The sequence below is a fragment of the Populus trichocarpa genome, chromosome 10 (genome assembly GCF_000002775.5).
Source record: "Populus trichocarpa isolate Nisqually-1 chromosome 10, P.trichocarpa_v4.1, whole genome shotgun sequence".
Taxonomy (NCBI): domain Eukaryota; kingdom Viridiplantae; phylum Streptophyta; class Magnoliopsida; order Malpighiales; family Salicaceae; genus Populus; species Populus trichocarpa.
Genome location: NC_037294.2, coordinates 16,106,022 through 16,132,763, shown reverse-complemented (window position 1 = coordinate 16,132,763; position 26,742 = coordinate 16,106,022). Strand labels below are relative to the sequence as shown.

The following is a 26,742-nucleotide window of genomic DNA, read 5'->3' as shown; positions in this document are numbered from 1 at the left end:
CTTTAAAGTGATGTTTTCCATTAAAAATATGTGAAGCGTTGAGGCAGAAAGCTCAATTGAAAATATGAGTCCCTTGAAACAAAAGAATTCCATTGAGATTCAAGTTATAGTTTAGGGACTAATTTGAATCTTGTCTAAGAGATTGTAGCCTCCTCTGAGTTGTCAAAAAGACGATGTCCCAAGTAGACCAAAAATAAAAACAACACACAAAAAAAAAAAAAAGAGGTTTTGTTCGATTTAACAGATTCTACCAGACCATCAAAAATGGCGATGGCAGGTATTGCAAAGAGAAAGGCATACTTTTTAACAAGAAACTTATCAAATTCTCCAAGTGCTGATGCTTTCAAGTTGTCTTATTCACTCACAAAATTCTCTCGTGGGTTTGCTACCTCAGGATCTGAAGAGAACGATGTGGTTGTCATCGGTGGTGGACCAGGTGGCTATGTGGCTGCTATTAAAGCTGCCCAGCTGGGTCTTAAGACTACTTGTATTGAAAAACGCGGTACTCTTGGCGGTACTTGTCTTAATGTTGGTTGTATCCCTTCAAAGGTAATTTCTTTTTTTTTTGTTTTGGTTTTTTTTTTTTTTTTACCTGTTCTTGTATTAAAGTTGTTGATTTTTTTCTATCCGTTTTTTTTTTTGTGAGATTTTATGGTTTGTTTGGTTTCAGATCCATTTATATTGTTTGTTGGCTGAATTTGATTGATGAGTTTTCAGTTGAAAATGGAATTTTTTTTATTGCTTGTTTGATAGAGAATTCTTGTCATGTGACACCCTTATGAATTTTCGAACATTTTTTTATTTGGCTATTCGATAAGTTTTTGATTGTTTAATGAAAGAAATCAGAAGTAGTGGAAGATTTTTTTCTCTATTGGATTCAGCATTTTGATTTCCTGACGTGAAAGTGCATTGTGCAGTATATGCAAGGACCAAAGTATGCTGTAATCAATTCCTGTTAGGCAGTGGATTTAGAGTATCAAAGTAGAACTTTTAAGGTGTGTTTGATTCGTTCTACTGATTATCTGCTTACCTACCTGTGGTAGACATGGTGATTTGTATAGAATAGTTAGCAGCTCGTTTATATTAATTCGTCTAAGGTGGGCTGGAATTCAATGTATTATCAATTGTGTATGTTCTTGTGCTATTTTGAAGATAACAACCAGAAGTCGTACTCCTGAATTGTAGACTAATTTATTTATTCATTTGATTTAGTTATTTAACCTATATTTTGTAACTCTGTTATTTTTTTTTAATCACAGGGACAATATGTCTGCATGCCTTAACATATATCAAATTTGAATTGGTCTAGCCCTTCTTATTTTCAGGCTCTTCTTCACTCATCACACATGTTCCATGAAGCCCAACATTCATTTGCTAGCCATGGAGTGAAGTTTTCTTCTGTTGAGGTTGATTTACCTGCCATGATGGCCCAAAAAGACAAAGCCGTATCTACCCTTACTCGAGGTATTGAAGGTTTATTCAAGAAGAACAAAGTCAACTATGTCAAAGGGTATGGCAAGTTCTTATCCCCATACGAGGTGTCAGTGGACACCATTGATGGTGGGAACACTGTTGTGAAAGGTAAGAATATCATAATTGCCACGGGTTCTGATGTCAAGTCTCTACCTGGGATTATCATTGATGAAGAGAAAATTGTATCTTCTACTGGTGCTTTGGCTTTGCAGCAGATTCCAAAGAAACTTGTGGTCATTGGGGCAGGCTATATTGGACTTGAGATGGGCTCAGTGTGGGCCCGGCTTGGTTCAGAAGTCACTGTCGTTGAGTTTGCTCCAGATATTGTCCCAAGCATGGATGGGGAAGTTCGGAAGCAATTCAACGTACACTTGAGAAGCAGAAGATGAAATTCATGCTCACAACTAAGGTTGTAGGAGTTGATACTTCTGGAAATGGTGTGAAGTTGACAGTTGAACCGGCATCTGGTGGTGACCAGACAACTCTTGAAGCTGATGTGGTTCTTGTCTCTGCTGGTAGGACTCCATTCACTGCTGGACTTGGGCTGGACAGGATTGGTGTGGAGACTGACAAGGGTGGTCGAATTTTAGTCAATGAAAGGTTTGCAACAAATGTTTCCAGTGTCTATCCTATTGGGGATGTGATTCCTGGCCCAATGTTAGCACACAAGGCAGAAGAGGATGGAGTTGCTTGTGTAGAATTCATAGCAGGCAAGCACGGCCATGTCGACTATGATAAGGTCCTGGAGTTGTCTATACACATCCTGAGGTTGCATCTGTTGGTAAAACTGAAGAGCAGGTTAAGGCACTTGGTGTTGAGTACCGTGTTGGGAAGTTCCCTTTCTTGGCAAACAGTCGTGCCAAGGCGATTGATGATGCTGAAGGGTTAGTCAAGATAATTGCAGAGAACGAGACAGACAAAATATTGGGAGTCCATATCATGGCTCCGAATGCTGGAGAGCTCATTCATGAGGCAGTGCTGGCTCTTGCTTATGATGCTACTAGCGAGGACATATCACGTGTATGCCACGCACATCCAACAATGAGTGAGGCATTGAAGGAAGCTGCCATGGCTACTCATGACAAGCCCATTCACATCTAAAAGGATCGATTATTACCTTCTTCTTTTCATTTTTGCTGAAGGACTTTTCAAATTCCTTAGTAAAAACTGCCCTCTGCTTTGTTCACCCTTTATTGGAGCCGATGGAATGTTTGAATAGGAATTTGCCATTCATTTCCTTATATCTATATGAGAATAACTAAACACGTCCAACATTCATGATGAGATGAGTACATGTATTTTTAGTCGATGGTCTTTACTAATTGTCCGGGTATGTTTGTGCAGCTGGGATTTATTCTAGGTTCCACTGGACTTTCACTTGTGATCTACAGAATTGTCAGTGGAGATGGTTGTTGGGATCCCATCCTAATTGCTGAATTCTTAATTCAGTTTCCAGCCTATTTGTGGCATGGATGCATTATAGTCGTGGAGCTGTTGGCTTTTTGCTACTGTTAGTTTTGGTTACCAGTGATATGTGAAATGTAGCAGGCTTGTATCTTCGGCCTAGTCACAGGTGCAGGTCATCAATAACCTTTGCAAAAAAATCGAAGAATTAACCATTCGATTTGCGCGTTCCATTTGTCTCACCCGACGCGCAAACGTCAGAATGTTCTGTTCCTTTTCCTTCCTCTAGAGATGTATTATGTGTATGGCGGGGGGTTGCAATATGCAGGGACCTCCATCAACTAAGGATACAGCCAAGCACTTCCTTTCTCTCGAGCCTGTCTATGAATGTTTGCGTGTATCCATTACTGACAATTTAAAGCATCCATTTTTCAAACAGGAACGAGCTCTATACTTGCCTACAAGGAGAAGTTTGTTAAATTGAAATGACTATTTATTAGCCTTGTTACAGAAATGAACGTGCTGTATTGGATGATAATCCCTCTAGTCCTCGTGCCTATGAAAAGGAAAGATATAACGGGTGGCAGAACATGTATTGCATGGTGAAATGATAAAAACATAACGGTGGTAGAACATGTATTGCACGGTGAAATGAGAACTACAACAGAAAAAGATTTCATCCATCATGTTCCAAATTCCAATGATCACACGCCAGTAGTTGCTCCAAGTTCCCAAATAAGAAACCATCTAATAAAAATAGGAAAGAGGACAAACATTTGCTACAAATACGACTGCTCTCACGACTGCTCTCACCACTTCTCTTTTCTTTTAGAAGGACCTAAAATTTCACTTCCTTGACCATTTCGGACATCTAAATAAAAACACCAATCCATCACTCTGCTCATCACAGTCCTTAACTGCACATCAAAGACAAAGTATCCCTTATGCAAAATCCCAGGACTTCCTCTGTCTTTCCCCATGTTCACTGCAAATTCACGATGGTGGAGTTACTGGGACGTGTAATCACAAATCCTCTCGCATATCTGTCCTCCTCCTGGCCTGTAGCGCCAACCGTGCATCTCTCTCCCTCTCAAATTCCCGGTAATCTGTTCGTTCCAAGAAAGAAACCCTCTCCAAATACTGGTTTGAGCTCTTCTTGTATGCATCCAACTCGTCTTCTAACCCCTTATTTTCTTCCTTAAATTCTCCCCAATCCTTTTTCGTCTTGTCAAGCACACTGAGCTTTGGTTTCTTCTTGATTTGTTCAAGAACAGCATCAACAGCAGAAGATGCAGGAGCTTTGGCCTTTTCAGTTGCTTCTTTTGAATCTGCATCAACAAGCTTCCTAACTTCAATTTCCTGACCAGCAAAGTCCCGAACCTCCCTAATCTGAAAAGGAAACAAATTTTGTGAACTATGTGATGTAGAATGAATAAAAGGAAATCTAGGGGGATAAAAGAGAAAAAGGAGTGACGATGAATCAACAATAACACACAAAGAATCCACCTTGATAAACAAGAATAAACATATATCTAAAACCAGACTCCACACCAATTTCTTTGACAAAAAATGTTTTGGAACGCACAGTATAACATGCTTCGCATAGGCACCAAGAAAACCAGATAGCTGAGATGTACTTGATAACCTTGTTCTTGCACCACATTACCATGACAATCAAAGTGACGGTACATAAACTGGCACACAGAACAAGAACATGCTTGAAATTCAAATCAATTTCTTACCTGTGTTGGATAAAGGAGGCATGTTTGATTAAAGTTAACTTAGAAACGGCCATAACTTGACATAGACAAGCAGATGCAACTCAAGTTTAAAGAGTTAGGAGATGACTTATTCAGACATTTTTATCATAAATTATTCCCATTTAGCAAAGAAACTAATACTGGTTATCATGCAATGGATCCATCTTCATGTTACTGCAAACAATTGTCAAGCTCAGCCAAACAGTTGTCATGGCTAAAAAGCAATAAGATGGCTAGCTAAGTACAGGGAAAAGGAGAAAAAGAGCTCACCTCAACTTTACCCCGGCCTGCTGCTGCTGCTGCAGCTGCGGCGGCAGCATCCTTAACTGCAGAGAGAGCTGCAGCAGCAAGCTTCCTGGCCTCATCACCGCTTCCATTTTGTATATCATTAGCTCTCCTCTGTGGTTCATCATGCCCAGAGTATTCCTTTCGCTTTGTTGCCATGCCCAGATAGGTCATCCAATTCTATGAAATAAGAGAGTTAACAAACTATATCAATACAACCATCAACTGATTAATCTCGTCATAAAAATAGAGGCAAGAAAAGCCCTCACATCAGACTTAGGCTGCGAAGATTCATCCACTGTTGAACAAGATTTGTTCAAAAACGTTTTATGCAACTTATTAGGTACTCCTTTATTCATGTGCTCCCACAAGGAAGCAACCTTACTGTCTTCAACGCTGGTACCATTCTGCTGCACCTCCCCATCTTGTCCAGAGGAGTCTGCCTCCTTAGGTGTCAAGCCAAGATAAGCCATCCAGTTCTACCATATAAAGATCAGCAGAAACAAATAAAACATCAACCACCAATACAACTAAAATCCCATTCAAAAGAGCTAGAGAGAGAGAACATCCTCACATTATTCGCCTTCTTTGAACTAGCATTCACAGTCGAAACATTACGCTTATTTGAAAATGATTTAGCAGTCTTATTAGAAACTCCTTTATTCATTTTTTCCCATATAGCTTCCACCCGCGATTCCATCTCTTTAAAGATCAAGACAAACCCATTAAAAACCACCTTGTCAAAAACAATAATTTTTCCATTTGCAGTCAATGAAGTAATAAAATCCAAATCCAAGATTCATACCACCTCTTTCGGGTTTTCGGTCAGAAACAATTTCTTTAACAGACTCGACTTGAGAACCCATCATTCACCCTTCCTCCTGAAACCCACAGAGCCAAAATCCTTCAATACCAGAATAATTAAACTCTTCAATTATAACTAGCTAAGATTTTTCATAAAACTGATGTCTTGTTCATTGTAATTATAAAAAATAAAAAATAAAATAAATATAAGAGAAAAGGCACAAAAGCATGCAAATCTTTACCCAAAAAAACCCTAACTAGAGTCACTATTGACAGAAGCGAATTGACACGTACCTGCATAGAGATCAGAAATCGAAGCGAGAAAGAATCGAACCTCTTGTTTTTCTTCTACTCTTTTTTAATTCATTTATTTGGTGATATTCTTCTTCTCCTTTATATGGGTAAACACGGGGACGGAGGAGGAGGCTAGCTACCATGAAAATTAAAAATCTGGCTCCTCTTCTTTTCTTGCTTTTTTTTTTTTTTTTTCCTTGTAAGACCCAGATAAATGTGGGGAAAAGCCCATGGGCATGAGTTTTACCCATGAACAACTACGGCCCAAATCTTATCATAGGAAGATTAATATGGCCCATCTAAGTTGGAGCCGTTGAAGGATTACGGATGAAAAATGGTCGGGTCGGGTTTTAAATTCTACCTTTTATTTTTTTTTCTTTTAATTTGATCTTTCAATCTTATTACTCATTGCATTTTATACTTTGTTAAAAATTACCGTCTCTCTTAACCAGATTATGGCTATCCTAACTCAACATTAAAAAAAAAAAAACCTATACACCATCCTTCCATTATCAACTCACCAGGTAAACAAGGGAATTGATTTGGTAGCACGCACCCCAAATTAAAGTACAAAAATATGTTAAAAATGAAAATGACGATGGGTTATTGAGGACAAAATCCAAGATCAGATGAGATCCAATAACCACTTTCTGGTATTTCTTGTATAGGCAAGACTTCAACCTCGCTTTAATTTGTTTAATAATTATTTTTTAAAATATTTTTTATTTAAAAATATATTAAAATAATATTTTTTTAATTTTAAAAATTTATTTTTAACATTAAAGCACCAAAATAATTTAAAAATATCAAAATAAATTAATTTGTAATAAGAAAAAAAAATTATTTTTTTTCAAAAACACTTTTAAAAAGCAAAAACAAATGGATTTTATATATCCAATGAAACAATCATCAATTTACAAGACAATTGAGACATCAATATGTTTGGTTATTGTTCTAGAATAAAAGTAACAGAGACAGTAGAGACAAAAATATGTTTGATTGAAGGGATAGAGATATAAAATTAAATTTATCTTTGAAATAATTTTGAAGTGAATTTTTGCACTTCCAAGACAAAAGGTACCAAAAATACATGTTTTCAAAAATAATATTTTTTTATTTTTAATTCTTAAATATCTCTGAAAAAACTTTTAATTCCAAAATTGTTCATTCAATACATGTAAGGATAAAAATAAAAATTATTATAATTTTAAAATCTAACTCGAAGGTTGATTTGGAGCAAAGCTCGAGTCACAGGTCAAGATGACCAGAGTTGACCCAGGTCAGCATAATAATAAAAGTTGTTATTATCATAGTTTCACAACTTGATTTGAGAGTCAACCCGATACAAGGCCAAGGTCACAAATCAATTAGGTCAACTCGGGCAGACCCGAGTCAATCTACAAATAAAAGTTGTTATTATCATGGTTTTAAAACTCAACTCGGAGATCAATTGGGGCAAGGCCTAGCTCATAGGTTGTAAGAGTCAACACGGGCTAACTCGAGTCAACGTATGGATAAAAATGATTATTATCGTAGCTTTAAAACCTGACTAGAAAATCAACCTGATGCAAGGTTCAAATCACAGATATTGAAACCACCATTTATTTTCTATGTTCTTTTCACTCTAGGTTTTTGTTCTTTAATTTTATCCTTCTTTAACATCTTATTTAGATTGATCTCAGATTAACACATAAATAGTGGACTTAAAAAAAATTGGGATGAAAAAAAAAGAGTGAACAAAAAGTCTACAATGAGAGAATTCATAGTATAATCTTGGACAATGAAAGGGATCAGATTTGTATAAATTATCTTAAAGAACAAGGATGTCATAACCCATTTTTTAGTTACTCCCATTTTGGTTTGGTTTATCTTCTTATTCAATTTTCACCGAAAAAAACTGCTCTAAAGACTACTTTTTATGAGAATTTAATGTTTCATCTCTCTATCAAATTTGATAAAACTTGTACAAAAATAATCATTTAACATCTGACTACACCCCGATATTGTCTTTTCTGACCGATTAACACCAAAACATTATGGAGCTGGTTCAAAAAGGTCAACTCAAGTAGCTCTTAACTACTAGATTTGACAGTTCATGATATTTATTTTAAGCCAACAGTTGGGATCCTTTGAGACTGAATTAAGGGTTAATATTTGACACCATTAAAGAAAAAATATCTATTTTCCATCCCCTATAAATAGAGGTGGATTCTATGCCCTAAGCATGAAGAAAATTAGTGAAAAGTTAGAAAAAAATAATCTCTTCCCCATTATTTTTATGCAATTTTACTATTCCTCACCTCTTTCTCCATTGTTTTTTAAGCTACCACAATCTTAGCATCGCTATGAACAACCATAACACAACCTCCTACACCAGCCCGTCTCCTCGTCGGCGACATAACCACCTTTGTCAATCTCTCCTTCTCCATCTACACCACAAACTTCTTCTTCTTACACTATTGGAACCCAACCACCACCTCAACAACACTATGAGCCACCAGTACTTTTGTTTTCCTCAGCCAGACCAATGACGACAACTACTACCCTTGCGCCAGATGAGCTCCTTTATATCTTTCCCTCCCCTCTTGTCTGCATGTAGGCGTGAAATAATTCATGTTCTGCAATTGCTAGCTTATACTAGCAGATACAAACTAGGTCGAACCTGTTTTTTACCAATCCTAGATTGTTGGGCCGAGTCCATCCCAACCCTAAAAAAAGGTCTGGTTTGAGCCATTTGGGCCCATCCCAACCGAGTTGGGTTCGACCGACTAGCAACTCAACAAACTTGACCTCTCTTTTTTATGACTGGGATTGACCCGCCCAACAATCTGGGATTGGCAGAAACAAGTGCATTTGCTGGTAGAAAAACAAGTAGTTGGTGTAGTCAGATGTAAGATGATTATTTTCGTGCAAGTTTTGTCAAATTTGATAGAGAGATGAAATATTAAATACCCCTGAAAAGTATCTCCGTGAATAGTTTTTTTGGTGAAAATTAAAAATGAAGATGAACAATAATCAAAACGGTGCCATTTTGATAAAATTCAATTTAATCCTTTGATTTGTGATTTTTCTCAATTACACCCCTAATTGGCTTTAAAATTTTAATTTTGTGCAATCTTACCCCTGACAAACTTCAATTTTGCCTTGCTCTGAGTTTACTCCCGAATTAAGTTGTAAAACTATGATACTAACAATTTTTATTTTATGTTGGCCCTCCCGACATGTGACTTGGGCCTTATCTCTAGTCTACCATCAAATCAAGTTTTAAAACTATGATAATAATTATTTTTGTCCTTACAGCTATCCAGGTTAACGGTCAACCTCACTCCTGACTCAAGCCTTGCCCTGGACCAATCCTTAAATTTAGTTTTAAGACTATGATAATAATCACATTTATTTTTACACTGATTTGGGTCAACTCGAGTCATCCCGACCCGTTACCTGAGCTTTACCTCATATCAACCCCCGAGTTAGATTGAAAAACTAAACAATTTTTAAGGAATAGCAGCGCTCCCTTCACTTAGCACAAACAAGAAATGAAGACACGAACATTCAGTGGTTCAAAACCAGCATTTTTTGCACATTACATTAACCGAAATTAATCATGGAAAAATATAGAAAAACTGAAACTTAACCCCAATGGCTTTATTTTTAAGGAATAGCAGCGCTCCCTTCACATAGCACAAACAAGATCAAGACACGAACACTCAGTGGTTCAAAACCAGCATTTATTGCACATTACATTACTTATTCCCATGAAATAACCCGGCCGAAGTCATTACTCCTGAACATTTAGTGGAGAAAGTGGTCTATCACCAGACTCTGTGACAAAGCAGGCATAAAACGTTTTCCAAATGCAACGTGAGCAGGAGAAACGATGTACTCTTGCAAACCTGCTATAATCTCAAATGTAGCTTCAAAGACATGAGTATATCCTCGGTTTAGCTCCGCAGACTCCTTGCCCAAATCCGTGTCCCTGTCACATAATAAAGTAAAAAATGGTTAATAATATTAGAAAATGCTATTCAAAGACCCTATGGACTGTATTTTGGACTCTGCATGAATTTGCAGCGTGAGGCTAGTTGTGTGTGATAAATACATAAATTGAAGCAGGATTGGTATTACTTAATGAACTCGAGAGAGAATGTAGAAAAGTGGCTTTATTTTAATTACCAGCTGAAACTCTTCATGGTTGGAACGAGATCGAGCAGATCGGTATAGTCATTAATGTAGTTGTCGATCTGTTCTCGTGTGATCTCATCGTTGAACCGAGCCAATAATGTGTGCTTCACAAGCTTTGGAGTTTTGGTTGCCATGTCTTCTCTTTCTCTGCTCTCGGACAAAGGAAGAAGTACGATGATAAAAACGTGGTGGTAGACCCGCCACGCAGCCAAGGAGGATTCTTTTTTCAGTACTAAGAATTTTTTTCGAGATTCTCCTCCAAACAGAAAAAAATAAAAAATAAAAGGAGTTCCTTGGTAGAACTTATAAGTTATTTTCATTTATTTTCTAACAGCTCTTCGTACCAATCATTCCGGTCCCAGACTCAGCCAAATAGATCTCCATGCATCCTCATATTTGTTTTTAGATTCTCCTTCAAACAGAAGATCAAAAAATAAAAGGAGCTCCATGGTAAAACTTATAAGTTATTTCTATTTATTTTCTAACAGCTCTTCAAACCAACCATTCTGAACCGAGATCCAGCCAAATCGGTCTCCATGCATACTCATATCATGTTTGTTTATGTTTAATCTATTCTTCATTCATGAGCTTTGTTTTATGGTGAAATCTGCTAGTAGAAAAGCAAGTAGTTGGTGCAGTAAGATGTCAGATAATTATTTTTATGTAAGTTTTGTTAAATTTGATAGAGAGATGAAACATTAAATACCCCTGAAAGATATCTCCATGAGCAGTTTTTTTTGTGAAAATTAAAAATGAAGATGAACAATAATGAAAGGAGCTTCGTGGCCGAACTTATAAGTTATTTCCATTTATTTTTTAACAGCTCTTCAAACCAACCATTCTGGTCATAGATCCATCCCAATGGGTCTCTATGGATACTCATATCATGTTTGTTTGCGTTTAATCTATTCTTCATTCATGGGCTTTGTTTTATGGTGGAATCTCCTAGTAGAAAAGCAAGCGGTTGGTGTAATAAGATGTCAGAAAATTATTTTCGTGCAAGTTTTGTCAAATTTGATAGAGAGATGAAACATTATATACCCCTGAAAGGTATCTTCATGAGCAGTTTTTTTTGTGAAATTTAAAAATGAAGATGAACAATAATAAAAAATAATAATAAAAGGAGCTTCATGGTCAAACTTATAAGTTATTTCCATTTATTTTTTAACAGCTCTTCAAACCAACCATTCTGGTCCCAGATCCAGCCCAATGGGTCTCCATGGATACTCATATCATGTTTGTTTGCGTTTAATCTATTCTTCATTTATGGGCTTTGTTTTATGGTGGAATCTGCTGGTAGAAAAGCAAGCAGTTGGTGTAGTAAGATGTCAAATAATTATTTTCGTGCAAGTTTTGTCAAATTTGATAGAGAGATGAAACATTAAATACCACTGAAAGGTATCTCCATGAGCAGTTTTTTTTGTGAAAATTAAAAATGAAGATGAACAATAATAAAAAAAAAAATGAAAGGAGCTTCATGGTCAAACTTATAAGTTATTTCCATTTATTTTCTATCAGCTCTTCAAACCAACCATTCCGGCCCCAGATCTAGCCAAATAGGTCTCCATTGGATACTCATATCATGTTTGTTTGCGTTTAATCTATTCTTCATTTATGGGCTTTGTTTTATGGTGGAATCTGCTGATAAAAAAGCAAGCAGTTGGTGTAGTAAGATGTCAGATGATTATTTTTGTGCAAATTTTGTCAAATTTAATAGAGAGATGAAACATTAAATACCTCTGAAAAGTATCTTCATGAACAATCTTTTGGTGAAAATTAAAAATAAAAATGAACAATAAAAAAATAAAAATAAAAGCAACTCTATGGTTGAACTTATAAGTTATTTCCATTTATTTTCTACTAATTCTTCAAACCAATCATTCCAGCCCCAGATCCAGCCCAATGGGTCTCCATGCATGGGCTTTGTTCCATGGTGGAAACCATTAGAACGCGTGGCAGTGTTGATGAAAATGGAACCAACCACTCAGTCAGGAAAAAAGATTTTTTATATAAAAAAAAATAGCACCGTGATTTTTTCTTAAAAAAAATAATACCATTTATTTATTTTAAATTAGCACAGTCAGAATACGGCCATCCTAACTCAACGTAAAAAAAAACCTATACACCATCCTTCCATTGTCATCAGACCAAAAATCTACTATCGCGTTTAGTTCACCCTCTCTCGTGAAAAAGTAAACATGGGATTGCTTATTGAGGACAAAAATTAGTACGAAGCAAGTACATCAACGGATGGTATATTTAAAACGCAATTAGTTAGAAAGTTAAGAATTTACAAAGATTAATATGTGAGAAATTCAAAGATATATTAGCTCATGTTAATTATTCTTATTTTCTTATGTGCATTTGCAATCAATAATTTTATGTTAATTAATTGATATAAATATCAAAAATAGTATATTGATTATACTGTTTAGTTATAAATAAAATCCCATTAATTATATCTAAAATTAGTACGAAGCAAGTACATCAACGGATGGTATATTTAAAACGCAATTAGTTAGAAAGTTAAGAATTTACAAAGATTAATATGTGGGAAATTCAAAGATATATATATATTAGCTCATGTTAATTATTCTTATTTTCTTATGTGCATTTGCAATCAATAATTTTATGTTAATTAATTGATATAAATATCAAAAATAGTATATTGATTATACTGTTTAGTTATAAATAAAATCCCATTAATTATATCTATTTCAAACCTCTCAATTATTTTTTAAAAACAGGATTTTATAACTTCAAAGTTATGATTTTTCTTTTTTTTTTTAGTCATAATTGCTCATCCAATTGATTGATTTTATCTTTAATGAAATATTTAATTTAATTTATCTTCAATTACATAAAATCCAATATAAATAAATTTTAGTTTGTATATTTTTAAAAATAGGATATTAAGTCTCATAAAAGTTATAAAATGCCAGCTATCATATTTCTTTTGGAAAATCAAAATTAATATTTAATCAAGCTATCATTCAGGAATTTAATAATAAGTCATCCTAAAAAAATATGCCATGTCCCTTAGAGTTGTAACTTTTTCTTTATCCAATCAAGCATTAAAATGAAAAATTTAATGGTATCTCTAAGTCGCACCTCGAAATTGCATTTCAAATGGCTTTTTTCATCAAAATTTGATTTTTTAAAAAATTATTATTTTTTATATTATTGGATTGTTTTGATGTATTAGTGTTAAAAATAATTTTTAAAAAATAAAAAAAATATTATTTTGATGCATTTCCCAACAAAAATTATTTTAAAAAAAAATCACTACCGCGACATCCTAAATCAAATTAATATATAAAATACTAGATATTTGACCCGCATTTCACCGCGGGTTAGATATTTTTTTTCTCAATAAAAAAAATTATATATAGACTTTTTCAACACATTTTTGTATTTAAAAAAATTCTAAGTGAAAATAAAAAAAAACTTATACTTACATGTAATCAAATAAATTGAAAACTATGTGTATTAATAAGTGGAAAAAAAAAACTTATAAGCGATTACTAAAAATAAAAACTGGAAAAATCAAGAAAGAGGTGTAGATCAAGATACTTAATTTCACAAGATGTGACATTTATATGGTTGTATTTGCTAAATTTATTAATTGTTTTTATTCAATCAAACGATAATAAAAATAGACAGACACATTAAATTGATTGAATAAAATTAAAAAAAATATATAAGGCTAAACATATTAGACATATTATTTGAAAATATATTTTTTATTTTTAAAAATAAAGTTCATCTATAAAAAAAATTAAAAAATATAGGTTAATCAGAAAAACTTTCTCAAAAATTAAATGCATAATTAAAAAATAATTGTCATTTTAAATAGGCTTTCTAAATAAAAATAAAAATAAGAGTACGATTAATTTTAAAAAATAGAAATAAAAAAAGAAAATATTTTTTCTTGAACAAAAAAAAAAACAGTGTCGTGCATAGTAAAACTTGTGGGGTGAACCCTGACCATGAACTTAATCGGGATTTAATATTTTTTTCCCTTAAATTTATAGCAAATCTAAAAAAAAAAAAAACAATATCGTCCACAATAAAACATGAAGAGGTGATCAATGCAATTGCATAATGTTGACCTCACACATTTTCCTTTTAAATTTATAATAAAACCTTAAAAAAAAAACAATGATCAATGTCGTCCACAATAAAACATAAAAGTGTGACCAGTGTATCTACACAACATTCACCCCATACACTTTAGTTTATTTAGAGAGAACCTAGATCATAAACTCAACTGAATTCAATATTTTCCCCCCTTACATTTATAGCAAACCTAAAAAAAGTGAACAATGTTGTCTACGGTAAAACATCAAGAGGTGAATAGTGCGGCTGCATAATGTTCACCCTATACATTTTCCCCTTAAATTTATAGTAAAAAAAATAATGAACAATTCGTTCATATTAAAACGCAAGGGAATGAACAGTGCACCAATATAGTGTTCACTCCACACACTTTAGATTGTAAGTAATAAGTACTCTCTCTCTCTCTCTCTCTCTGTATATATATATATATATATATAGGAAAAACACTGTGGATTTGCACAATGTTTTTCCCATATAGTTTATATTACAGGTAAAAAAAAACAGTGAACAATGAGCCAATAGTAAAACGTAAGGGGTTGAACAGTGCGGCTGCACAACATTCACCCTACATTTTACTATGGACACATTGTTCCCCTTAATACTATGGACAAATTGTTCACCGTAGGGTGGTGAAAATTTGACAGGGGTAAAAATACAATAAAATTAAAGTTCTGGGGTCAATTAAAGGTTAAATTAAAGAAATTTGCAGTAAAAAACCTTTATGTAAAAGGCATCGATTTATGGGGATAAAATTGAAAGTTTAATGGTCAATTTGCATAAATCTAATATCAAGGACCAAAATGAAAAAATGGCTGAAATTGAAGTTCGTTAGGGGTAAAATTGCACAAAAATGAAATTTTGAAACCAATCAGGATTGTAATTGAGAAAAATCACAAATCAAAGTACTAAATTGAACTTTACGAAAACGGCGCCATTCTGGTTACTGTTTATCTTCTTCTTTAATTTTCACTAGAAAGACTGCTTAAGGGGCTACTTTTCACTAAAGATGCCAACTCAGACAGCTTTCAACTGCCAAATTTGACAATTCATGATACCCACTTTGACCTAACGGGTGGGATCCTTTGGGGCTGAATCAAAGGCCAAGATGTGACATAATTAAAGACAAAATGTCCCTCTTCCAACTCCTATAAATTGGGGTGGTTTCCATGCCTTGAGCATGAAAAAAATCAGGAGAAAAGTTGGCAAAAAATAACCCCTTTATTTTTCTGCAATTTACTCTTCCTTCTTTCTCTCCACTGTTTTTTCAACAACCACCACCTCAGCACTGTCGTGAACTCCTCCACCAACCCATCTCCTCGCTGGCAATAGGAATCACCACCACCAATCTTCTTCCTGCACCATAGGAACCAAACCCCACCTTAATGCCATCGTGAGCCACCACTACTTCCACCGTCCTCATCCAGATTAGTGGCGACAACCGTAACCCCTGTGCCAGGTGAGCTCCTTCTTCTCCTTCCCTCCTTTCTTGTCTACATGCAGGATGTGAAATAATCCACACCCTTCAACTGCTGGCTTCTGCCACCAGATGCAAATTGGGTTAAACCTGTTTCGGTCCAACCCTGATGGCTGGAACGCTGGATCGGATCCAGCCCAGCCCAAAAAAATGGCTAGGTTTGTTGGGCCGCCAGTCAGCCCATCCCGACCTGGCTGGGTCCGACCTAAATGGCTAGGTCGGGTCCAACCCGAACCTAAAAAGAAGAAGAAGAAGGAGCCATGCATGTTAGGTCGTTGTCGGCCCAACCCAAATTGGCTGCGTCCGGCCCAACCCAATATATTTAATAATAATATTAAAAAAAACTTCAAATTTTCAAATGGCATTTTTAAATACTTGTGGGGCCCTTGCATGTTTTTTCCAATAATTTTGCATTATAACGGGTTGTAAACTTACACCTTAAGATACAAATATGATATTAAAAATAACTGGTTTCCTCTAAAAAAAATTTAAAAAAAATAATTCAAAAGGAGCATAAAATGCAAAAAAAATAAAATTTTATTTCAAAAAACAAAAAAATATTTTTTTTTCATGTATGCGATCAAATCTTAAAAGTTTTCCAAGCATATTTTTTAAAAGATAAAAATCACAACATTTTCATCATGCTTTCTAAGAGGGTGTTTAAGAGTGTGATTATGGTTGTTTTTCAAAGTGTTTTTCACTCAGGAATACATCAAAATAATTTTTTTATTTTTAAAAAATTATTTTTGACATAAACGCATCAAAATTATCTGAAAATATCAAAAAAATATTAATTTGAAGGAAAGAAAAAAAATTTAAAAATTTTAATTTTTTTCAAATGCACTTTTAAAACCTGAAAACAAAAAGGACCTAAAAAATAATGGATACTGTAATTAGTTTATGGTTATCCATTATGGTTTGACCAAAATATCAAAAATCATTCATCAATCATTTTGTTCACTTTATATATAAAGTGTTGGAGTTTAGCTGTAGACTTTAATACCTAATGGTGTAAAACTACACAGTAAAGTATACCCTCTGATGTTAAAAATACAAAAATATAAAATATAAAAAAATAAATACAATGGTAAAATTTAGACTTTAGAGTAGTTAGAATTTAACCCAATAAGGTACCTTAGATTTTAGAAGAAAAAAACCAATGAATAGAAACTTGACCTAGAAAAATAATCAAATAACAATACAACTTACTTCAGGTATGATGCTCTAGGGATGATGCATCTTGCCTTTGCATAACTAGTTTTTTACTCGAACTCTCATAAATCATAGATTTCTTAGTAATCATAATATTAAATAGCAACTTCTAAAATTTACAATTATAATTTTATTATTGTACTCAAAACCTTTTTTTTTCTTTGGTTAAAATGTCTTTCAAGAGGGTTAATCATCTATCATTAGACATCACTATATGACAAAGGATGACTTCATATTCCATTAGAAAGAAAGCAACCCATAAGGTTAAAATAGCTATAAAAAAACAAAATCAATTATTGTTAGCAATTTTTTTTTTATTATTGCTTTGAAAATATGAACACAAACTTAAAAACTCATCGGTCGTTCATGACGCATGATAAATTAACAAAAAATGAAAAAAATGAAGTTCGGCTACTGTTTATGTATAATCTATAGCCACCCTTCGAGATTCTTTACAAATATGCTCTCTTTCAATCAGGGCTTCTCTCTCTTAATTCAAATTTCACAGTTTCCAGATATATAAGTTGGATTTTACAATAGAAATTGCTTCTCTTAATTTGTCTATAAAAGAAAAATAGACCAATTCTTTCACTCAAAATGCATTTATTCTGTTCAGTATGATTTACATGGCCAAAGTTTGTCAAATGTGATTACTCTGTTCAATATGATTTACATCCGTTTTTACAGCATGTATTCATCACCAGGAATGATTTCTCATGTCTAACATGAACGTTAAATCACATGAGAAGCTATCAAAGTTTCAATTTAAAGACTAGATGCAGTTTCAATCTAAGCTGTTCATCTTCTTCCAGTGTCACACCACGAGCTATGGTACCTTTAATCGGCCTTGCTTAATATACCATTTCTGTCCAAGCCTAGGAATCTCTCAAGAGAAGAACAATAGATGCACAAATCTTCATTTGAAAAATTAAGCCACGCAGCATATGGTGCTGGAATTTTCTCTCTGAGGTATCTCAAAGTAACAGGTTTTGTTTTTCCAACATTATTTGGCCATGCATGTCATTTTTTGGAGAATTTTTTATGGTCCTGCGTGCTTAAAGTCTACAACCCATAAAATACTTACATTGCAAGATCCATCAACGTGACTAGCATTATCTAGATTGGTTTTTTTACTTCTATCTCTACTTCTATTTGATATAATCTACAGCTTCTATCAAGATCCATCAATGTGATTCGGTACTTGAAACCACATTAATGGTTGTATTTATCTCACATATTTGAATCTATGACCTTTAAATTCCAGATTTCTCCTCTCCATATTAGTGCATTCAAGTGCATAGAAACAATGAAATAGCATAAGCTAGGTGCCAAAATTATTTTCTAGATGAATCTCTCAAAGAAGCTTTCAATTAATTTGTCATGTGCAGCCAACATTTCTTTATGTTGTTGTTAAGTTCAAGACATATGTCACACATAAATATGAGACTCTGGTCTCTCTCCCTGTAGGAATCATCCTCCAAGCCATCATTATCTCAAAGGTTTGCTTCCTTGCCTTCACCGAAAAGCAAATTATATGGCTTCTAAATCTCAAGTTCAAGAGAGTGATATATGAGCTTGCCCTAGAGGATGCCAGTGGGTTAAGGCTTTTCCATTTGAGGCATCCATTAAGGTAGTTGAGCTCGCGAGAAAGATGAAGAAACTAGCTAACTATGATCCAAGAAAGATTATTCATTCCAATAAAGTAGGATTAGCTCTCACATATTTCAAAACACTTTATGATAGTTTTGGTGTCAATACAATTATTTGGATGGTTCTAACAGTGGTTGTTGTCTTTGATTTTTCTGTGAGTAGACTTGCACATTGTTTAAACTTGATATAGATTATAAAGATGGATTTGTAAATCGTATACTTTTCAGGAATATATAAATTTACAAGAACTTTAATATTTTGTGCTCAAATTCTGGAAGCTATACGTTCTCTCCCTTTGTTCCATTTATTTCAGGAGCTACACTTGGAAAAGGTTTGAATATTATGCTATCAACTTTGGTAGGTGGTGCTCCAGGTGTTGGAGCTCATCACTTACCAACCCGTTAGTGATATTAAATAGATAAACAAATTAAAGCTGCTTCAAATTATTTAACACATTTCATTTTTTTTTTTTATCTGCAGCTACAACAGTGACATTTACAAGATTTGTTCCTGCAGTGCAGGCAAGGTATGATTATAGGCTAACCATATTCATATTGACCTCTTGTTTAGTACCAGTATTAGGCTATCGAGATGATCAAGCTTTAAAGATAGCTCACATGAGGCTATTGACAATCATCATCGATAGTTCCACTGCTATTATTTTATGTACTGGCATTTTTCATGTCTAGATTCGAGAGGAGCTACGCAATTTGGTAATTGGCAACATGGAGAAACCTGGGAATTATTTAGAAGGTATGCATCATAAATTACCGTCCTCTTCCTTTTTTGTTCAAACACCCGTTGAAATGATGCTGCACTAAGATTATGACAACATGATACTATTTAATGTTTCTTTGTCCGTGTTAAGAATTCCTGCTGACATCTCATTGAACGCTATGATCCTTTAAAAACAAACAGACTATGACATGTTCCATATAAAAACTACCGTGCATTCACGAGGTTCCTCAAAGCCAGTTCAAACTATAATAAACCCGCACGCTCTGCTTGTAGAGTATCTTGCTTCACATGAAAGAGAAAAAAATAAATAGTGCAAATGCGTCAGGTTTAACGATCCGTCACTCTTGTTTTCACTTATAACCGTTTTTCGCGTTGCTATTATTAACCAATTTTTAGACTTATCATCTATCCATTGCCCTTGGAATTCAAAAACAGTACAGATTTTATGAATCCATTAACACATCCATGTCATTTATGGACCATTTTTTATGAAAAAGTAGTGTTCATATTCAAACATCATGCAAGCCCTTAATTTCCATGCATGGTAGACTTATATGCTATCATTAATTCCGCCTGATATTTTAGAAACAACACTTTCTTCATTGAGGTACAGAGTATCCAAGCTTTGTTTTAGAGTATTTTCATCTCATAAATAACATCTCACATAAGCCGGAAAAAATTGCAACTCGGATGCGAGGCTGTTTTGTGTTTGGCGCCGTTCATGCGTTGTATGAAACAGTGATAAAATTTTGCCATCCTTTTTTTGAGTTAGAAAATTCGGAGCCTTTTCTTCAAAACATGATTCCATATCATCCTAAAAACAATATCTGCACTGCTTATATAGCTCCCCGCATCCGCTCTCGCATCTTTTTCCTCAGATGGTGTAGCACGCAGCATCGTGGGGGCACGAAACTGGTTTGTACTAATCAAGGGATTTTAGAAGTATAGGCGGCCACAAAAAGGTCAAGTCAGCAACGCAATAATAATGACCAGACAAGAAAAATGACGGGCAGATCATATGAATGAGTTCGTCACAAACATTCCATTGTTTATTTAATTTGGTTTTATACAGTGGAGGAGCTAGAATACCACGATGGATTCTTATCTCTACTCTCGGCCCTTCTGTATACAGTGGCGGATCATATACATGAATCATGAGCTCGTCCCAGATGGCAATATAATCCCATTCAACATACATAAACAGAAAATACAAACAAATACTAATTTGGAGATTCAACTCCAGAGATTATTACATCACATAATCCATCCCATTATTATCACAGAATGCATCATGCATGGCTAGAGGAGGATATATAGCAGAAGACTAGCCTTTAGAAATCTTACTGTTTAAGCTTTGGGGACGTAGTCGAACACAATGACTTTCTCCAAGGTAGGAAACAAAGCTGTGCCAAATTTAACATGAGCAGGATGAGCTACATATGCTGATCGGCCCTCTAATGTCTCAAAAGTAGCCTCAAAGATATGAGTGAAACCTTGATGAAGGTTCTCAATGCTCACGTCCGTCCCCCTGTATATCATGTCATATGAAAATGTTACAGATTGAATGTGATTTTTATTTTTTTTCGGGAGATAGAAATTAAAACCATGCCAAGTGTTCCGGTAAAAGTTAAAATCTCAATGAACTTGGACGGCTACATAATCATTCTGTACAGTTCGGAATCAGGACAGTTAAACTTACAGTCTCATCTCTGATTAACGAACCTTCTCTCTTATTGTTTTTATTATTATTATTATATATGATCTCTATAATAATAATAATAAAAACATGAATGGTGAAAATCATTTAATCCAGAAACTTAGCTTGGTGGGTAATGCTATGAAAAATAATTTTATGTTAATTCGTTAATATAGTTCTTCATATGAATGGTTTTTTCAATTTAAAATTTGTACAAACACATTATTATTTTATATTATTTGAATTCATAAAAACTTGATTAAATAGGTTTAGATAGCATAACAAAGAATCACTCAAGCTAAAAACTTTAATCGTTAGTGAAACTCAAAAGATTAATGAACTCGTAAACAGTGCACCAAGATGGTACAGTTAGAGTTGTAAAACAACGAATCATGTTGTTCTGAACCAAGTGTTGAACTACAGAGAAATAGAATATATAGAAGGATCACAGCTGGTTTATGTTAAATACCACTCGAAAGACTTCATGTGCTCGATATGGTTGAGGAGATCGGCATAGTTCTTTATATGTTTCTCAATTTCTTCCTCTGTGGTTCCTTCTTTGAACTTGGCCAGGACTATGTGCTTCACCACCCCTTTTCCTCCCTCCATGCCTCTTCTCTTCACTTCTCTCTCTCTCTCTCTCTAGCTCTGTGCGATCTCTTGCTGTTCAGCTAATGGAATTAGAGAGGTTACCTTCTCTATTTAAAGCAATAGCGAACCCACACACCCATTCGCTGGATAAATATGAATGATAGTGTTTATACACCACACACCCATTCAACGGCGGCTGCAGTTCTCTTAAGGTCAAGATTTTCATTGGAAAAATAAGATTTTCGATACTAAATTTTAAAATAAAATAGTAATCAACAACAAGTAGGAAAAAATGTTTTTTTCTGCGTGAGAGTCGACGTATATATTTTCTGAAACTTTTGTTTATTTTTATTTTTAATAATTACAATTTTTTAAAAAAAATTAATTTTTTAAACTGTTGTAACAACTCTTTAATTCTTTAATTTATTTTTTACCTAGTTGTTATATCCTATATATATCATACATTCTTACAATCAAACAATGCTGAAAACCATAGTATTTTCTTATACTTACAAAACCTGCATAGTATTTTCTTATTCTTACAAAACCTGCTGATATTTCTTTTCGTTTTTGATTATAAAAAAAAAAAAAAACTTATTAAATTTAAAAAATAATTTTATATTAAGAAAATATCTTCAAAAACAATATTTATACATACTTCAAGTTTATTTTGTTTATATTCTTCTTAATATTTTACTACAACAAAACCATCAATCACCTACCATAATGTGGATGGAAGTAAACTTATATTAAAAACACCTATTAATGATATTTGTTTTTGCATTTTTTATTGTAATTAATTGTGTCAAATGGACCCTCGATAAAGAAAAATAAATGTAATATAAGAATTCATCCGAAAGTCACTAATCCTGATACTACTCCATCTAACTAGATTGAACTGTGGAATTTTGATGAAATAAAAAAAAAAAATATCCATTTTTTTAAAAAAGATGTAAAAATAAATGAAAAATCATATTTTTATCCAAAAAATAAAAATACATTCTTCTAAGAATAAAAATATTTTTTTAAATTCTCTATTTTATTTCTCTTTCTATTTTGTGTCTATTTCTTTTATATTGAATAAATGTTAGTAAATGTTACTTCAGTATCATAATTTTTTTGTTTATCAAATATGATGCAGTAATGTTGGTATGGTTGGGCACCCGAATTATAGAATTGAGATCCTCTCATGTTCTCTTGGGCATGATTTATTTTTTTATTTTTTAATTTAAACCTTCCAAAATAAATGAATGGTTAGGATTCTAGTAACCAATGTTTTCTTAATTAAATATACAAATTAACGTTTTTTAATTAATATTTACCTTTCATATTTATATCTTTTCAGCAACGCACATAACCAAAATATATCGGGTTTGGGTTTTTGTTGGTGATTATTTTTTTTTTCTTTTAAATTATTCATTTAATTATTATTTTTAATTTTATCCATATTATTTTATTGTTTTTTATTTTAGATTATCCATAAAACTAAAAAAAAATATTTTAATTTAAAAATCATTAATTTAATATTTTAGAAAACAAGTATATTTTTTAAACATATACAGCCACTTTTAAAAATGTAATACCAAACAATCACTGGAGAGGAAATTGACGAGAGGTTGGAGAACTGGCAGATAAACGACTTGTCAAAGGGCAAAGAAATATAAACAGGTCGTGTGGGCTCCGTTAAATAATAATATAAGATGATTATCAATACCAGGGGTCACATGACACCGCTGATCGAGGAGTACTGTCGGCCACTCGTTGTCTCGATCTTAAATGACAAAACTATCAAATCATTACTTCTCCACTAAAAGAATCAGGATCATTCTAGAGATTCAGTAACAGCATATTTGAAATTGAAATGTTGGAAGCAATTATTTTTTTAAATGTTTTTATTTGAAAATAAATATATTTTTTATTTTTTAAAATTTATTTTTATATTAAAATATCAAAATAAATGAAAAATATAAAAATAAAATAAATATTTATAAAAGCATTTTACAATAAAAAATATAAAAGAGCCTGTGTAAGAGTTTTTTTTTTAATTCAATCTCTTTGTTTTTTTATTTACTTCATGTTTTTTAGTTTCATTTTATTTTTATTTTTAATTTAAATTTTTTAATAATGGTTCAGTTACATTTAAATCATTTTATATTATGATAATTCCTGGACAAATTAATTTTAAACTTAAATTAAATAAAAAGTCAAATCAAGAGTTTTTTTATATAAATTTCAAAGTTTTTTTTTTAATTTCATTCTTATATCTGTTTAAGCAATTAATCAAGTTGTTTTTAAACGTTCAAGTCGAATAAATCATGTTATGACGAATCCCACATAATTTAACTATAAACTCATGCTAGAAAGAGATTGGGTTGAGAGTTTTTTATATTAATTTTATCAAAAAAAACTTTTATTTTTTTCTTAAAATGTTTTATTAATTAATCGGATGTCTTTGAACTAATCAAATTAATTGAATTATATCAAAATTATTGTCATATCATTTAATTTCAATCCAAGGTGAGACAAAAAAAATAGGATCAGTAAATTTAAAAGTTAACCTAGTAGATTAAGTTTAATGAAAATAATAAATGATTTTCCATAGCTTGATGTTTTGTACACATTAAAACAAAAATTTAATCAGTTCCGTAGCATAAGGCAAAAGAAGTTACGGGCTAAACGAACTGTTACAAAATCGTGCATGCTCACTCATCTCTCGCTACAGGCGCACACTAGCTCAATCATGCTCATTGATTAGATGAAGGATTATGCCATAACTAATCAGAAAATAATTTAATGATGCCATTGCCCTAGAAAAAAAACAAGAACATGGTAGAAGCTGCAAGAAACCAGTAATTCAATGATGATAAATCGAATAGCCTTATCACTACCTTGTGAAATATAAAGAAATTTAGGAATTAGGAAAATCTAGGAAAATTAGGATCCCGGTATCCGCCATTTAATAAAAAAAAATATTGAAAAAAATGAGATTAATGGATCGAATAATAAAATGAATGAACAATATAAATAGATATTTTCTACAGTCATATATCCAGTAATTTTAGAGAACAATATAAAATATTAAATGAAACAAGTTTGAACGAAATTTCACTACGTCTCTCACTAATTTTAGAGTCGAACCATCTAGATGGTGGTCCAATGGTAAAAACTTGGGATCAAGAGGTTTGCTCCCTCTGTGGTCTCAAGTTCGAGCCCTGTGGTTGCTCATATGATGGCCACTGGAGGCTTACATGGTCGTTAACTTCAGGGCATGTGAGATTAGTCGAGGTGCGCGTAAGCAGGCCCGAACACCCACGTTAAAAAAAAAAAAAAATTAGAGTCGTCTCTTCAGCTGTCCACCACTAGTTTGTGTTATCGAAAACCGGGTCATGCACAGGATCAAATTAACTCACGTGGAAGGTTTTTTGTTGCGTGCAGCATTTTCTGGATTTTGAGGGAACGATCTTGTCATCTAAAGGCTATGTTATTTTCTTATAATCCATTCGATTTGAGTTATGCTTGATTAACCACAAATTGAGAGTTCAAGTAAAATTGATTATTATCAGATTATATTGGAAAACGATATCGAGGGAAAAAATCGTGTACTTTTCTCCTACATGCGTGCTTGATTTTGTAATACTGAGATAATGGATTAGTAAAATATTATTTTAATATATTAAAAAAATACATTTTAAAAAACATTATTCATCACCTAATTTTTTTATTATTATTAATGTGGGTGTCTGGATCAGTTTGTGCGCATATTGATTAATCTCACAGATCCTAAAATTAACGATCATATAAACCTACAATAAACTTAATATTTATAAAACTCAAACTAATATCTAAAAAATAAATTTAAAATTAACCACTTAAACTACATCACTCAAATTTATCACCTAACCTCTTGATTATACAAAGGGTGTAGCTAAGGTTATTTTAAAAACACTTAATTATTCAAAACAATAGCCGCAATTATTAATAAAATTAGTTTCCTCGTTATCCCTTTAACTGGAATAAGAGTCTTCAAATGTGTTAATAATCAATCAAATAATTTCAGGCCATAGCTATCATAATAAAATGACATTTAAATATATATTTGGGATTACTGGCTGTGTATGATTTGTAATGGTGTTTTTTTTTAATGAATGTGCACTGTTGCTCATAGCCTCGTACCGTTCTTGTAGTGCCCTGAGGAGTTGAATAGGAAATGATAATATTATTCTACGATGAATAATTATATATAGGCGAGGGGTCATTCGAACATTTCATATAGTTTGGTAGAGATATGTGTATGAAAAATAGTTAACCGTGAATATGCTATATATTTAATTGGAAGTTTGAAGTTCTAATTTAATCACCAAAGCTCTAGAAAATAAAAATGCACTTGCTTAGGGAGAATATATTATCACCCAATTAAAAAAAATTGGCAGGCCGTCTTTTTATTACTCAACCACAACGCAGGCCCAATTACGTATTTCCTACCACGAACACCTTTTCAGGCCCAAAAGCATATGCCCCTCAAGGTTTTGCAGGCCGGCAGTTGATCGCTTAAACTACACGCACAAAGCCGAAGAAGCTCGTGCCTGCGATTGTATTTTAATTCTGACCAAGTTTAGGTGAAAGTATAATCTTTCCTTTTTCTTACAAAATATTCAAGCGTCGCTCGCGCACAGATCTACAATTCTATATTTCAAATAGCTTAGATTCCGTTTTTAACTAGATTGTTTAATAGTGTGATTGTAATTGTTTTTTAAATAATTTTTCATGTTAAAATACATGTAAATAATGTTTTTTTATTTTTAAAAATTATTTTTTATATTAGTATATTAAAATAAATTGAAAACACTAAAAATTGAAGTTAATAAAAAATTAAAAAAAATTAAATTTATTTAAAAACACTTTTAAAATATACAACCAATCAGTCACGAGAAAATCACTCGCGGCGGCACATATATATCAACAAATTAAATTAAAGATTTTTCTAAAGCTGTACCCAATAATAATATATTTTACTTTTTTAGTTTGTTGAACGAAGCTAAAACCACAAGGACAGCAAAACA

At 33.0% G+C, this 26,742-nt stretch overlaps 4 protein-coding genes across 7 annotated transcripts; 1 reads left to right on the top strand and 3 right to left on the bottom strand.

Moving 5' to 3' along the window:
• The first annotated feature begins 95 nt into the window (after nucleotides 1-95).
• LOC7485860 (dihydrolipoyl dehydrogenase 2, mitochondrial-like) lies at nucleotides 96-2,976 on the top strand. Its single transcript, XM_024610760.2, is given in 4 exon segments — nucleotides 96-549; nucleotides 1,326-1,833; nucleotides 1,836-2,210; nucleotides 2,213-2,976. Coding segments are annotated over 4 exon segments (1,530 nt in total). The 5' UTR covers nucleotides 96-264; the 3' UTR covers nucleotides 2,575-2,976.
• Nucleotides 2,977-3,485: 509 nt separating this feature from the next.
• Nucleotides 3,486-6,197, bottom strand: LOC7485859 (uncharacterized). 4 transcript variants are annotated; one of them, XM_024610761.2, is made up of 6 exons: nucleotides 6,021-6,197; nucleotides 5,728-5,826; nucleotides 5,497-5,624; nucleotides 5,192-5,401; nucleotides 4,908-5,102; nucleotides 3,486-4,266 (listed from the first exon to the last, which is right to left on the bottom strand). In XM_024610761.2, exons 2-6 carry the CDS (start codon nucleotides 5,789-5,791, stop codon nucleotides 3,901-3,903), a joined length of 963 nt encoding a protein of 320 aa, XP_024466529.1. In that variant the 5' UTR covers nucleotides 5,792-5,826; nucleotides 6,021-6,197; the 3' UTR covers nucleotides 3,486-3,900. The 4 variants fall into 4 exon arrangements, with proteins under 4 accessions (XP_024466529.1, XP_024466532.1, XP_002314982.2 ...); XM_024610764.2 differs by having other exon boundaries at nucleotides 5,731-5,826; XM_002314946.4 differs by having other exon boundaries at nucleotides 5,728-5,803.
• Nucleotides 6,198-9,644: 3,447 nt separating this feature from the next.
• On the bottom strand, nucleotides 9,645-10,477 carry LOC7468123 (stress-response A/B barrel domain-containing protein HS1). Its single transcript, XM_002314945.3, has 2 exons — nucleotides 10,194-10,477; nucleotides 9,645-9,996 (listed from the first exon to the last, which is right to left on the bottom strand). Exons 1-2 carry the CDS (start codon nucleotides 10,334-10,336, stop codon nucleotides 9,813-9,815), a joined length of 327 nt encoding a protein of 108 aa, XP_002314981.1. The 5' UTR covers nucleotides 10,337-10,477; the 3' UTR covers nucleotides 9,645-9,812.
• A 9,941-nt stretch (nucleotides 10,478-20,418) lies between these two features.
• On the bottom strand, nucleotides 20,419-21,846 carry LOC7485857 (stress-response A/B barrel domain-containing protein HS1). Its single transcript, XM_002314944.4, has 2 exons — nucleotides 21,561-21,846; nucleotides 20,419-20,923 (listed from the first exon to the last, which is right to left on the bottom strand). The coding sequence occupies exons 1-2, from the start codon at nucleotides 21,698-21,700 to the stop codon at nucleotides 20,743-20,745; spliced, it is 321 nt and encodes a 106-aa protein (XP_002314980.1). The 5' UTR covers nucleotides 21,701-21,846; the 3' UTR covers nucleotides 20,419-20,742.
• Between the last annotated feature and the right edge of the window lie 4,896 nt (nucleotides 21,847-26,742).